General features: G+C 39.2%; 1 protein-coding gene across 1 annotated transcript in view; it reads right to left on the reverse strand.

The window, feature by feature from the left end:
- Positions 1-1,094: 1,094 nt before the first annotated feature.
- Positions 1,095-15,217, reverse strand: part of LOC109311674 (doublecortin domain-containing protein 2-like) — an 18,939-nt gene continuing 4,816 nt past the window's right edge. The window contains exons 3-5 of the mRNA XM_019537429.1: positions 3,654-3,716; positions 2,217-2,296; positions 1,095-2,140 (exon numbers count right to left, since the gene is read on the reverse strand). Of these exons, the coding sequence (XP_019392974.1) occupies positions 2,234-2,296; positions 3,654-3,716 (126 nt within the window). The 3' untranslated portion in view covers positions 1,095-2,140; positions 2,217-2,233. The remainder of the gene's footprint in view (positions 2,141-2,216; positions 2,297-3,653; positions 3,717-15,217) is intronic.

Genomic DNA, 15,217 nt, shown 5'->3' on the forward strand with positions numbered 1-15,217 from the left:
ACACTATTGCCCCCCCACACTCCACCATACACACACACATACATACACCCCCACATAATATACAAGACTAAGACTTTATTTTTCAGTTATTAGGCAAATCACGTAATAACTAAATATATACATGTAGTATGCAAACACAAAACATGACAAAAAATTTTTTTGTAATAAAATTAAAATATAGTAGGTCTTTGACTTTTAGTGTATGATTTGGGGGTTTTCTGGTTCTAAGGTGGCAATCCCCCTCCCAAAAGGAGCATCTCCAGGGGCAAGGGGAGGGACTTCTGATGGCAAAGGTCATGGGATTAGGGGCAGGACTTCTGGTTCCAAGATGGCAACTGGGGGCAGGGCTACCCATGCACCCCTCGAAAACTCGCCAAACCTTATTAAGTGGCCCTTCCGCTGAAATAATTTCCTGCCCCTGTTGTAGCTGATAATTATGGCCACGTGCCTGGAGCACCTTGGCAAACCTAGTTCAGTCCCTTAGCCCCACTGCCAGCTCAAGGGTGCAGCAGGTCCCAGCAAGCAGCAGGAAAGGACACCAGGGAGTGGTCACAGGGCACTGTGTATGGCAACAAAGGGACTGTTATCTGCTCCCGCTGCTGCCAAGGCAATCCTGCGCTCACAGCAGGGGCCTGAGCACTGGGACTGCCACAGAGACCTTGGGCTATGCACGGGCAGGGTAAGGCACCAGTAAAGGGACATTCCACTCTGCTGGGCACCAGGCGCCTTTGCAAAAGTAGCTTCTCCCCAGAAGCCACAGGAGCTTGGCTTCACAGGGCCCACCAATGCTGAGGCAGTGGTGTGCTCTGGTGCTCCAGATGTGCCCAGCACCACTGTCCATGTAAGGGTCTGTCCCACCCACCCAAGATGTCAGCATGGGCTGCATGGGAAGCAGGGCTGAGGATAGGAACTGTGGGGAAGGGGGCAAAGTGCAAGGGAATAAGGCAGTCACCACCTTCCTCATCGAGAGCTGGAACAGGCAGGAGGCGTATGCGTGTGTGTGTTATAAATGCAAAAGGTTTATTTAATGTCAGTAATTTAAAATGCCTTGCACTATTACTAAATATCAATTATCAGATTGGTATTGACTGATATGGTTAGTTAACCATTGAGTATTGGTATCAGCCACGAAAATCTTTCTTGGTGAACCCCTACATTGCACCAGTGTTCCACTCCATTCACCATTCTGCATGGGAAGAAATCTTGTGAAAGAAAACATGGAACTTATGGTATTATTAATTTTATTTCTATTTATTTAATTAATCCTTGTTCAGACACTGAGTTTTCTGTGATTTCAGAAATGTTGTTTGACATTTTTATTTCCCCCATACATATTAAAGATTATGTTTCTTTTTAGCATTAACTGATATTTCATAGGAATTCTGAAGATAGAAAGTACTAACTTAATGCTAAATTATGCCAAAAATAAATAGTTTTTTACATCTTTAAAATAAGCTCCTGTCTGACCAGTTATTTATTATCTTTAAATAATGTCAATCTCATGAAATCACATGGGCTTTCAAGATTTCAGAGACTGGAAACAAAACAAAAGGAGGCCCAAACCAGTTTTAGATCCAACCTAAAATGAAAGCTGCATAAACTAATTTGGTTTTCAGAATCAAATACAACTGCTTTACATTGTTACCCTAAAGTATACAAGTGTTCCACTACAAGGGTTCCTGCTCATACCTCATTTGCAATTCTTAACACTCTCTTCCCTAATGAGACAACAAACAAATCTAGCTCCATCTTCAGAACTACTGGCACGTGCTATAATTTGTTTCTCTTGAACAATCTCAGCTGGCAAAGAAAGGTAAAGAAAAATTAATTTAACCTTTCCCAATTTACTGTGGTTCATGTCCCAATCACTATTATACTACCTTAAGTTTCAGTATATATAGTAGATATACACTAGAACACAGGTCATTCATATCTAGGTTGTCAGCAACTTGCTTAATTTGTAGCAGGTTCCCAAAAAATAAGAATGAGCCACTCTGCTCTTTGCTCCAGCTTTTACTTCAAAGGGTGCTGTTTCTCTGATCGACTGGAGCTCATCAGTTATCCCACATAGATGCTTCTCCATGCAACTCCTGGTTACTTTGCAAGCCTTCATCTTCACAGAGGGATAATGATTCTAATCCTGCAAAGAATTTGGTTTTACTGCATTTGTTTCATAATTCTTTCATTAAAATATGTACAGGAAAACATTTACTGACCACTTAGTTATGTCTTATTAATGGTCCAATTTAAGGCTCGCTGCAGAGGGCGCAGTGTCTACATTGCCGTCCATGGCTTCCTTACAACATCAAAATTAAAAGAGAAACGAATTTGATTTTAATAACAAGTTTTAACCATTTTACTAAATATGTATTGATTGCTAAGACTTTTCTTCATTTTATTTCTGTTTTCTATCACTTCATTAAACTTGAAAAACTGCTTCTTGTATAACATGACATACTGACATCCTATATTAAAGAACATATTTCTTTAAATGTTCTGAGCCCTAATTAATAATAAAAGCTATCCATGTAAAACCTGGCAATTATCACAACTTTAACAAGCCAGGTTTTCATCTGCACATGTTGGTATGTGCTGGATCCAGCACATATCTCTATCCAGAGTTTATCTGGCACCAAAGACGTAGAAATACATTTGTGTTGTGGCCTCAGCCTGAAGGTGCTGAAAATTATCTGATGATTATCAGAAGTTCTCAAGATGTGTTGTGAGTTTGGCTTAACTAAGGTCTCAAACACCTGTGAAATGGATACTATTATATGCATTTTACATATGCATAAACTGAGGCACAGAGACTTCGTCTACAGTCACATTACACATTAATGGAAGAGTGAGCAACCGATTGTAGGACTACTTGCACCTAATCTTCCATCATAATTATGAGATCTCATTGCTCCACCTTTGTATTTTTATATATCTCATAAGCAAGGGCTTTTCCAAAGTAGCAATCTTTTGGGTTAATATTTCCCCCATAACGAGAAATTATGTACAGGGTGACATCCTGGCCCTATTAAAGTCAATGACAAAACTCCTGCAGGATTTTTCCTAGAGCATGCATTTAAACAAAGTATGGGATTATCACTTTCTCTTATAATTCTTTTAAAGAGGGAGTAAATACCTATGCCAGGATTTTCAAAAGTGATGGCATATATATGGCCAGATTTTCAAAAATTGAACAACCTGCTTCCTCTCACTTACTCTTTCTCCCAAGTGCATGTGGATGATTGTATCACATTTCATTTATTTTGAGATAGGTTAATGAGTGGGCTGTTGAACCTAGATTAAATAGAGGCTGCAATTCAAGGCTGGTCCAATGGCCAAGAACTGTTTTTGTAAAATTGACAACCAAAATGGTCCATCTAACAAAATATTTCCATTATCTTTAAATAACATCCATCTCATGAAATAACACAGACATGCAAGATTAGAGACTGAAACTATATCTAAAAGAGAGACCCAAATCAGTTTTAGACCCAACCTAAACTGAAAGCTGCATAAATTGATTTGTTTTTCAAAATCAAATACAACTGCTTTACATTATACCCTAAATTCAAGTGTTCCACTTTAGGGGTTCCTGTCCACACCTCATTTGTAATTTTTACACTCTCTTCCATAGTGAGAAAACAATTAAATCTAACCTCATCCACAGAAGTATTAACAGGTGTTTCAATTTCTTCCTCCTGGACAACCTCAGCCGGCACCTAGGTAAAGAAAAATCAATTTAACCTTTCCCAATGTATTGTAGGAGTTCATGTCCCAATTACTTTTCTACTACTTTGAGTTTCAAGATATACAGCAGATATACAGTAAAACCAAGTCATTCATATCTAGGTGGTTTGCAACTTACTTAATTTGTAGCAGGTTCCCCAAAATTAAGAATGGGTTACTTGTTTGTCTGCTGCAGCTCTTACTTCACAGGTTACTGCTTCTCCAGTCAGCTGGAGCTCACCATAGGTTCAAGCAGATGCTTGGAGAAACCCTTTCTTTTGATATAAAAGCTGCAGGAAACTGCTGGAACTGCCATTTCTCTGATCAGCTGAAGTTCATCAGTGACCACACACCACTGTTTGCTCCAGTTCTCTATACACCCTGGCTAATTTGTAAACCTTCATCCTCCAAGGGTGATAAGGAACCTAAACCCCATAAAAAACCTTGGTTCTACTACACTGGTTTCATAATTTTCCCATTACAATATATACAAAAACACACTCGTAGTAAAAAGAGCACCTGATCCAGATTTCACTCAAGTCAAAAAAATTTTCACTTCAAAATTGAGCATAAATTTCAATGGGATTTAGCCTAAGGAAGGCCGGAAGGTTTTGGCTCAAAATATTTAAAGCATGCAATACGCAGATTTCACTTTAACAATGAAGTTCAGATCTCATAAATAATTTAAGTGAGCTCATAATTAATGGCCATGTCTGAAAGTGATTCAGCACAACCACGGGGAATTAAAATGTCAAATTTACAATGCTAAAAGCATTGTAACCTCATTCCCGATGTTAAAAAGGCTAATAATTATCTTATTAGAAAGTTTCTGAAAACCCTTCTCTGGAAGTTTGTCTTAATTAGGGAATCTTGCTATTACTGTAATATGTATCCGAATTTAAATCAACACAAGGCTGGATTTAAATAAAATATACCTTTCAAACAGCAATTTTAACAAGAAACAGAAAATATAGGTCTTCTCCAATTATTTAGTATTTTAGCTAAGTAATCTGTCCTTTCCTATTGTACAACTGAGGTGTAGATTAAACAGTCTATCACAACTGACATTCATTTATCCCGTAAGTTGTTACAGCAGCTTCAGGAGGGCTAATTATGCAAGCAAAGTGAACAGCAGTCTTTGGTCCATTGTCAAAACACCTTATTTCCATTTCAACTGTTGTAACAATATCTTGTATAGAAAGAAAGAGAAATGTTACTTTACAAATACAAACTGAGCACGTGCACTGGAATTATAAAAGCAGGATTAAATGTAAACGTTAATGGGCCATAAGTGAAAAGGACTAGGTGTAGAGAGAAATCGCTTAGATGAGAGTTTGTTAGAGAAGAAAACAGTCTTCCACAAAAATTAAAGGAACATAATTCAATGGATCTAAATAAATTTGGGAGACTAACTAACTAAATACATTCTAACAAAAAGTGTCAAAAAAGGAAGAGATTAACAGTGAAGATAATGGAAAGTAGTTACAGACCAGATGGCCTCAGAAGTCCTAGCCCACAGGACATGTACCACAAGTGGAATGGGCAGCCTGTGCCTGTGTGCATGTAGCATGTGCCAAACTGGGGAGGGCCCAGAGCAGATAGAGCAGGCAACAGAAAGCGTAGACTGGGGAGAAAAAGGGGACTGGACTGGCACTTGAGGAAGGCTGGAGCTTACCAGCTAAAAAGACTGGCTCCACTGCCTTAGAAATATTGACTCTTCAGGACAAGAAAATTGTTGAGTTGTTCCTAATTTATCACCCCAACACAAAAAGGAATCATCCCTCTTATCTGTGTGACAGGACACTTGTATGACAAACAGACGGACAGCTCTCATTGATAGATTTTATAAGGCTGATTAGAATATGAAAAAATCAAACATATGCTAATATTTACTGCTCTCATTCACACCCATATGTTATATGTTTCTTCTGTTCCTTCCTCCATTGTGCTATTCTGTCTACTTTTTCTTCCTCTCCTCTGGGGCTATTCTTGTATTTCTACATTTTCCGTTCCATGCTATACTGCACTACCCCTCTTTACTGACCCCTTTATATCCGATACCTCCCACGACGCTCCCTGGTGTATGCCTTCCCAACAACATAAGCATATTGTAGTCAAGCTTCAAAGTTATCTAGGCATAGATTATTGTAACAAGGGTCACATTAGCAAAGATCAGTGACAGCTCAAGCTAGTTTGCAATGAAATGGCATTATATACCATCAACTGATCTTATGTAGTGGGCTCTCAATTGCATAAAGTATATGGACTGGGGAAGATTTACACATGGAAAAGAGCAAATTTATCTTCTCAAGGATTATAAATTAGAGCGAACAAGACTTGCAGCAAATATAGGGGGTACTTGTCTGAGAAATGGACACATTTTTAAATATGAAGGGTGAGTTTTTGAGTTGTTGGTATCCCTCTAATTAAGGGTTAGCTGTGTTTATCAAAAGCCTGTGTGAATTTTCTAGTAAAGCCTGAAGTGGTATTGTTACTTCCTGAGCAGTAGCTGTGCCATAAATGAATAGATGACTTCACTTTCCAGTGCTGTCAATCTTGCACCTTTCACAAGCTCTGAATTCACTTTAAAATACAAAAATAAAGATTTTACTGTCAAAAGTAGTTTGAACTGAATGAGAAAGTTCAGAGGAGGTGGTAGTTCACTGCCCATAGGAAATCTCTCTCTCAGTTCCTCCTGTAGCTGAAAGATGTCAGTCTCTTTCAAATCAGCTGTTTTTTGCAAGAAACAAACATAAAACTATGGTTTGTATCTAGCAAAGATCAAGATAATAAAAGAGAGAGGCAGAATTATTACATGTATCTTGACAGGTGAACATTTCTCTTTTCATTGCTATTTTAAAACCAGATATACTGGTTTTTAATCAGTCTGGTAGGATGTTATCCAACTGTTAATATCCAGGTATTTTAAAGATGAAATTGCTCTAATCCTTTTCTCTTTGATTTAACAGACTTAGATTGTACTTGGTAAAAAGTCCTGATATACAATCCCTTTTCATGGATTTATTGCTTGGAAACAATACACGTTTTGTCACAAATCAATGTATTTTTATATCCTCTGGGTCCAATTGCACAGTTTAGTGCCTTCCTACCAGATAAGCATACATACCAAAATTAATTAGAAATAAGTAGTTATGCAATATATAAATACCTATGCTTGAAGGCTGCTGGTTGCCATAACCAGAAAATAATTAGGAAGAAAATTATGAGGTTTGATCAAAAAGTTCTAAGACTTGAAGTTCGGGGTATTATTCATCAGGAATTTGTACTGAGTGGTCAAACAATCAATCAGGCCTTTTATAAAGAGATTTTGAGTCGATTGAGGGATAAAGTTAGGAGAAACCGCTGCGAGCTGTGTGAAAATGGTCAATGGTTTCTGCACTATGAAAATGCTCCTTCACACACTGCTGTCTCCATTCAAGAATTTTTGGCTGAAAAAAACATTCCTGTGATACCACACCCTCTGTATTCACCTGACCTTGCCCCATGTGATTTTTTTCTGTTCCCAAAAATCAAAATGAAGCTGAAAGGAAGGAGATTTGATGACATTCCAACCATCCATAAGAATGTGAAAGCGGAACTCAAAAAACTCACAGTTGAAGACTTCCAACATTGCTTCTGAAAGTGGCAGGGACGTTGGGATAAGTGCATATCATCTGGGGCAGATTATTTTGAAGGGGACAGCTCATAAAAATGTTGTTTGTACACTATTCTTTAAAATAAAGGCTAAGTCTTAGAACTTTTTGATCACCCCTCATACAATAAAGAATAGAAAGAAGCTGTAAAATAATCCCAAAGCTGGCAAACATGATCCAGATCACTCCTCTGTAAGAACATCCCACAAAGGCAGGTTTACAACAAACAGAAATGGCTTGGTTCCTGCCCTGAAGCAGGCCAAAGAAGTTCAGAATATTGAATATGAAAAGGCCACATGAGAACTACAGGTCCTTGATGAAGAAGATAACTCCCACTGAATCCACTGGGGATACAGGGAACAAGAAGCAGTTCCAGTTTCACAAATCTTAACTGACACAAAGTTTATGCAAAAATCAAGGATGATATCTTTTACTAGACCAACTGTCTAGCTGGAAGGGACACAGACAAGCTTTCACAAGTGTACCTTTTATAATTATCCAAGCCACCTAGGAATCTTTTTAAAACATTTTTTTATTAGACAAATAATTTGGAAAGGCCATTATCTGAGTTTGAGGATACTGGGTGAGGCTTATATTCAAAGCTGTCAGAGGATAGCAGAGGCCTGTTAGTAAACTACTACGACTTATTGTTGTTGGTGGTGTTTATACTGTAGCACAAGTAAGCCCAGCCAAGATGATGCACCACAATACTAGGTACCAAATATCTACATACTAAGAGATTCTCTCCTTTCCAAAAGCTCTCACAGTCTACAGAGATATAAAAGAATTACTATCCTACTTTACAGCCAAAATTTGAAATCAAAGGGAGATGAAAGGTTAAATCCTAGCTCACCTTCACAGACTTATGTGGCACTTACATAGCCATGTAACTACAATTTTCGCATTGACAAGCAGTTTAGATTGCACACAGCTAGAGTTTATCCTGTTTCCCTACTGAGCATGCTCAGGAGGCAGGCACCTGGGATGGAATACCATTGCTTGGGCACATGCAGAACACTGGGTAAACCACAAAACTTTAGCCACAGAGGGCGTCTTCGCACATGCTGTGGGGGTGGGTGCTTTAATTAGAGCAACTCCTGAGAGCAGCTTTAATTACAGTGCCGGCAGCCAGGGCTGTGCCTGGGGGCGTGAATCGGGGCAACCGCTCTGGGCCCCGTGCCTTGGGAGGCCCTGTGGAGCTGGGTGGAGCAGCTGCAGTGACTCCACGCTGCCACCTTCGCATCTGGCCACTCAGCACCTAGAATGGAATGATCCTGGAGTCTGGCCTTGGCTCCTGTGCCCACTGGGGCACAAATTGTCCCACTACCCATTATACATTTTATCCAATGAATATTAAATGTGAGCTTCAAGAGGAGGGCTGCAAAATGCAGTGGGTGATTCTTACCCTGTGGCCTGGTGGATAGAGCACTTTGCTAGGAAGTAGATAATGCAGGCTCATAGCCCAACAACCTATTTCCTGCTTCCTACACAAGTGCCCTAGCCACCAGGATGTCGAGCTAAAAGCTGGAGCTCCATCTCTCCTTCTCTGTTTTACTTCTGATAGATGTACATATAGAGTGACCTTATTCTGAAACAGGTGAACACATAATATAAACTATCCACAAGTGCCACAAATAGTGGTTCCATGACTACACAAGTGCCACTAATGTACATAAAAGTGAACTAAGATTTAGCCCAGACTGACCTGCCCAAGGGCACACAGGACATGTGCTGGTATTCAGCAACTGAACCCGAATCTCCTGACTCAGCCATAAGACTAACATTCATCTAAGAAAAAATTAACACGGCTATATTGTCACCCTCTTTTTAAGCCCCAAAAAGCCAGCAGCAAAACGCTGAACACAGGGATGTTTCTCTCAGGATGTATCTCAGAACTTAGGTGCTTGACTCAGGGCTGCAGGGAATTAGCTCTATCTCCTCTGTATCAACAGTCCTGTCTTGGTGTTAAGATGCCTACACCAATGCTTCATATTAGCAGGGTTCACTGTTTTCTTTTCAGAATTCTTCATTGCACTGCTACCTGTTTTATATAACAGAACAGAGGTGGCTAAACTATGGTTTGGAAGCCATATGCAGCTCCTGGGCAGTTTAAATGCAGCTTCTGAAGAAGGAAAAATAACTTAATAAAAACATTCTTTATCTCTATGCATATTTTTTCAGTTGTGAAATATTATTTACTGTAAAAAGTCATATAGCAACAAATTATAAAGTTGATCTGAGGCATTATGCACAGATTATTGACTGTAAGGCATGTGAAAACCACAAGGATGCCCTAACTAGGCTACAGCTTTGTTTAGGTGGGAGGATCAGGGAGAGGAAGGCTTGAAGGAAAATGTTAGTAGTATAACAGCAGGGGAACTCATCTTGGAGGAAGTGCGACTTCCAGTCTCCCCTCTAAGATCATTCACGCATTGTATCCACTAGCTACTTAATTATATAGAGTTGGCTAAAGGAAGAGAACTGTAGTTACACTCTGCCTAAAGTGAGTATCAATGTAAGACAATAAAATATATGTGTACATGAAATCGTCAAGTTGTAAGTGTTTGAACTGAAGTGAGAAAAATATATCCTTACCTCTGGCAGACTCTCAATTCATCTCAAATTCCATATGAGGCTATATACTACAGTTTTTGAATAACTTACCCTTAGGTCTAAAAATACATTTGAACAGCAGAGGAATTGTCTGGCTGTAGTTTTGATTCCCTTATCCCTTCAGAATACATCAAATGAAAGGTATTTACAAAATGCATCCTAGGCTTGATGTTCCCTACAGAAAACTTGTTCTACTATTTGTCAAATACTACCAGACTAGATATAGCAAGCTTTATTTCCCATTTCCATATAAATTACTCAAAATGCCACAGAATATTTTAAATATGTTGTCTAATTGAACTGCGCATCTAGCCCTAGAGCCATGATAGCTATGATGCAGACTATATAACTATGTTGCAGGCTGCAGCCTGCAGCCACTTATAGCAAGGGTGGGCAACCTGTCGAATGTGTGCCACGAGTATGGCACGTGACAGATTGCGGCAGGGAGGAAGGGTGCAGAGCAGCATGTCAGGCAGGTGAAGGGAATCAGAGGGCACTCAGGGAGGCAGCAGAGCTTGATATGGCATCCCTGCTAAAAAGGTTGCCCACCCCTGACCTACGGCTTCAAAAGAAGTACAAGAGAGCATGTTTACTGACATCTGCTCACAGCTCCATAGCTATTATATGCTTGTCCGTGTTCCCAACAGGAAAAAAATGCTTCATGTACATCTGTTCCACCTTTGAGGAGCAGAACTACCTAGGGTTGGTTCTATCTGCAGGAACTTTTATTTTGCTTTTGAAGTTGAACTTCTAAAAGAAAGACAGATACAGCCTGATGCAATATAAACAAGCAGTATGGCTCAGGGGAAAAACAGAAACTAAAAGAGAAAGAAGAAATGAAAAGACAAAAATATAGATGATTCATGGAACCATACTACCAAGTTAAATTTAAAACTAATGGCTTTCCAGAAACAGTTATTTAACAGAGCTGATGAAATAACTGCAGCAACTGAACACTGAGAGGCAAAACTCAGAGCCTCAGTCATCTAAATACAGACTAAGACAGCAAACTGATGACAGAAATCAGGTTCTTCCTTCTTTTCACAAGAGGAAAGCATGTGTGTACCTATACACTGCAATATTTCTAAAATTTATTAAGAGGTAGAAAAATTGGAGAGTTATTCAAGAAAAAAAAAGTGAATTGATAGATGAAAATGTGCTCCAGGAATAAAAAAAGCAGTAAAGCGAGTCAAACACTTCAAGGCTAGATAATTCAAATTTTGCTTTCTCTTTATTCAAACCAAACTTCTTTTTTAGATCACCAGTAAAGGCGGAATGACTCTTACCCATACTGCAGGAGTTAACTTGAAATGGTGCTTTCACACCCACTCGCATACAGTAGCTGTCCAAGGAGCATCTTATTACCAGAGATCCAGTTGTTCCATTTGCTGTGGAAAAATGTGGATTTTCCCCTTTAAAAGAGAAAATCATGGATTTTTTCCCCTTTGAAGGAGGAAAATGCTTGGGCCTGGGGGGGAACGGGGTGAGGGTGATCAGAGTCAGAGGGTGCCACATGCATGTTCACTCATCAGAAATGTGGGGCAGAAAATTTTCCAGTGTTTTATTTTTCCGTGGGAAATTTTCCATTTCTAAAAATTCATTGTTTCATAAAATTCATTAATAACAATGAATGGATGCCAATACAATATTAGGCAAGCTTGGCAGTTTCAAAGTTGTAATTAATGCTTTTCAGGCGATTATCCCTAGGAAGTGTGTGAGAGAGTACACATGTTTTACTGATTTGTAAATAGGAGAGTAAATACACTCACATAATAATCCAAATAAAAAAATCAAGTTATAAATTCACTTAATTGGCTGTGCAGGTCAAATCAAAACAAAATCTAAAATTCTTATTTCATCTCACACTCAAAGTGAAAGCAAAACCAAAACTAAAACTGTGATCAATTTCTGTTTCACTTTCAGTTCAGCAAACACACAGAGCAGTGTCTCATTTCTTTTCTTGAGTTGGAGAAGTTGAAGGTGGTTTGCGTAAGATCTGTTAGCTTTTTAGTGCTTTTGGTTTCAAGGAGTCATAAGAATGCCTAATCAGAAAAAAAAACTAGTGTGTGGCATCATTATAGTGAAGTTCAAGCCACTGAAAGAAGGAAGAAAGTTGGTAGATGTAAATATTGCAGACAGGAGTATGCTAACAACACAACAAGAATGAAGAAAAATTTAATAACATGTAGAAACTGTCCTGAAATAATACAAGCCATATACAAAAAGCTAATACAATGAAGTGGTGCTACAACATCATCTGGGAAAAGTCTACTTCAGGAATCCTATGTCAGTAAACAAACTAATAAGTTAAATGACACACCATACAGACTAGCATCTATATTGTATTAAAACATTATACATTAAAAGCTCTGTTAACCAGCACCTTACAAGCTGGCATACTCTATTAACCGGCATACCGGCTTGTATGGTAAAGCGAAAGCACGGCCCAGGGCATAGCAGGCTGCAACGGGGCCCGCCATCCTCTCCCGCAGGGCCTGCAGGAGGGCTGGCGATGCCACAGGAGGGGTGACAACACCCCGGACGTGGCGGGAGAAGCAGCGGCCTGAACAAGCAAGGATGCCTGTTCGGCCCGCTGAATTAACCAGCATATTTTGTTATCCAGCATCCCACATTCCCAGGGGATGCTGGATAACAAAGCTTTTACTGTAATTTTAAAAATTGTTAATGCAACTCTGGACTATTATTTATTTATTTTAAATGTTTGTATCTGCTTTGGGTGCTTAGCAGAAGCAGAAAAGTGACTCAGGCTTAACAATATATTTTTTTAATTACATAATATATAAATAGTTAACTATTTTAACCCAGCAGAGAGAGCCTAGTCCTCTGGCTGATGGCAGAGGCCAGACTATACTTCCATTTGGCTCTGCAGTCCCAGGGCAACTGAGAAGCAAGTTGAGCAGCAGAGTGTTCCTTCTGGCAGGGAAGAGGGAAGCAAGATTCCTGCAGCTTCTCCTTCACCATCTGAGGCCAGACTAGAATAAACTAAAATAAAAATCTTTTCCCCCTTTTGTTGGAGGAACTTCATAGCTCAAGTGAAATAGCAGATTTGCAAAAAAAAGAAAACGAAAATGTTGAGCTGCCAGGTCTGAGGAAAGAAGCAGCAAGATCCTCAATTTCAAGATCACTGTCACCAGATACGTGATCTGGTGTTCAAGACAGTCAAGCTTTTTATCAAGCTTTGTGGACAAAATGTCAGAAGAAGATCAAGAAAAAGCAGATTAGCTCGAGCTATGTTTAAAAGTGGTACACCTCTTTTCATAACTGAAAATCAATACTGGAAGGAAAATTAGAAACTAATTCGTCCATCATATAAGTTCTGTCAAGTTCTCTCTTATGACATTCTCTCTTAGATAGAGAGCATGACAGAATTCAAACAATGGTTATTCAAAGGACTGGTCAAGCAGAATCACTGACTGATGTCAGATGGATGGATTGATACACAAGGAAATCCTTTAGTGAACATTATGTTAGCAACACCTGAACCAAAATTCCTGGAAGCAACTGCTACCAAGTCTTCTCGTCATACAGGTGAATACATAGCCAAATTACTGAGTGAAGAGACTGAAAGTGCAGGTCCCTCCAGGGTACAAGCCCTTGTAACTGATAATGAGAGTACATGAAAGCTGCCTGGCAAACACTAAAGGCAAAGTATCCTCATTTAATAGTATTTGGCTGTCTTGCTCATGGGTTGACTCTTCTGGCAAAGGATATAGTAAGTGCAAATACAATATTGGCACTATGAAGACAATATTGGCAAACTACAAAGCAACTGTGAAAGTATTCAACAATCATCATGTTGATAATCAGACTTTGAAGAAATTACAGAAAGAGAAGCAGGGGAAGGAAAGTGCACTTTTATTGCCAGGAGAAACTAGATGGGGCTCAGCTACAAAGTGTTTACATAGTTTGCTGCGCACAAAGAACTGTTTGCCGTGTGGGTCAAGAGATGGCATGGTATCCCAGATTATTCCCATGAACATTCGGAAGCAGATTCTCAACAACAATGTGTTCTGGGTTCGAGTTCAAGGAGCATTCAAGTGGCTACTACCAGTTTCAGTGGCTATCAAGAAACTTGAAGGAGATACAACAAGCCTTTCAAATATCCCAGAGATATTCAGACAACTGAATGAAAATCTAATTGAGCTTTTGCCTTCTTCACTTCTATCCAAAGAAGTAGTAGTAGAAGTAAAACAAATGTTTACCAAGAGATCTAAGTTTTGCTCTCATCCAGTCCATCTGGCAGCAAACCTTTTGGATCCTCAACACAGAGGACAACATTTATCAGAAGATGAATTATCTACTTCTCTTGATACCATTATGGAAGTAGCTAAGAATGTCCCCAACATCAACAAAATAACCGTGATGACAGACATTGCCGAGTTCCATGCAAAAGAAAAAAAACTTTGCAGCAAAGATGACATTTGGTGGGCAGCAGAGAATATGTCTCCTCTCACATGGTGGAAAGGATACTGTAACACCCAACTGTTGTCCAGGATTGCGCTAAGGATCCTTAGCATTCCAGCAACTGCAGCTTCTTGTAAACAGAACCGGAAGGCTTTCAACCAAGACAAGGAAGTGGAATAGACTAACAAATGAATGCACTGCTAAGCTTGTTTTCAGTTCTCAAAATCTCTTACTTCTGGAGAATCAGTCAGAAGTGAAGAAGATACAGTATGATGATAACTTGCCCTTGCCCATAGACTCATTGGTAAAAGCATCCTTTAGCAAAAAAGAATATGGTTCAAGTAGTTTTGAATCGGATTTGCCTCAATCTGATTCTGAAATGGAACTAATAAGTGGAGTGATTTTACAGATAGTGACAGTGAAACTGGAGGTGCTGCAATGACCTCAGTGGAAGAGAGTTAAACTTTGTTGAAGTAGATGAGCGGACAACCACAGCATATCATACACAGTTCTTTGGGTGTGCTAAAATTAGTGTGCCAACAGTTTTCAGTACCTTCAGTTTTTTTCTTAAACAAACAATGTAAGGGAAGTACATGGTATTGTGTATTGTCTTTACATTTTTACAAGTATGCCAATAAAAATAATTTCCTTCTACATACAGCTTTGAATTTGTTTGAATATAATATTTAAACCTAATTAAGTGTGCTGTAATGGGTAATGGGAGCAACCTCAGCAACCAGATACAGGCAAGTCTATGAACAGGGATTAGAGGACCAGGGCTTGGAAACTGTTGTTGTGTGTTG

Source organism: Crocodylus porosus, unplaced genomic scaffold, assembly GCF_001723895.1.
Source record: "Crocodylus porosus isolate Cpor-Errol unplaced genomic scaffold, CroPor_comp1, whole genome shotgun sequence".
Taxonomy (NCBI): Eukaryota; Metazoa; Chordata; order Crocodylia; family Crocodylidae; genus Crocodylus; species Crocodylus porosus.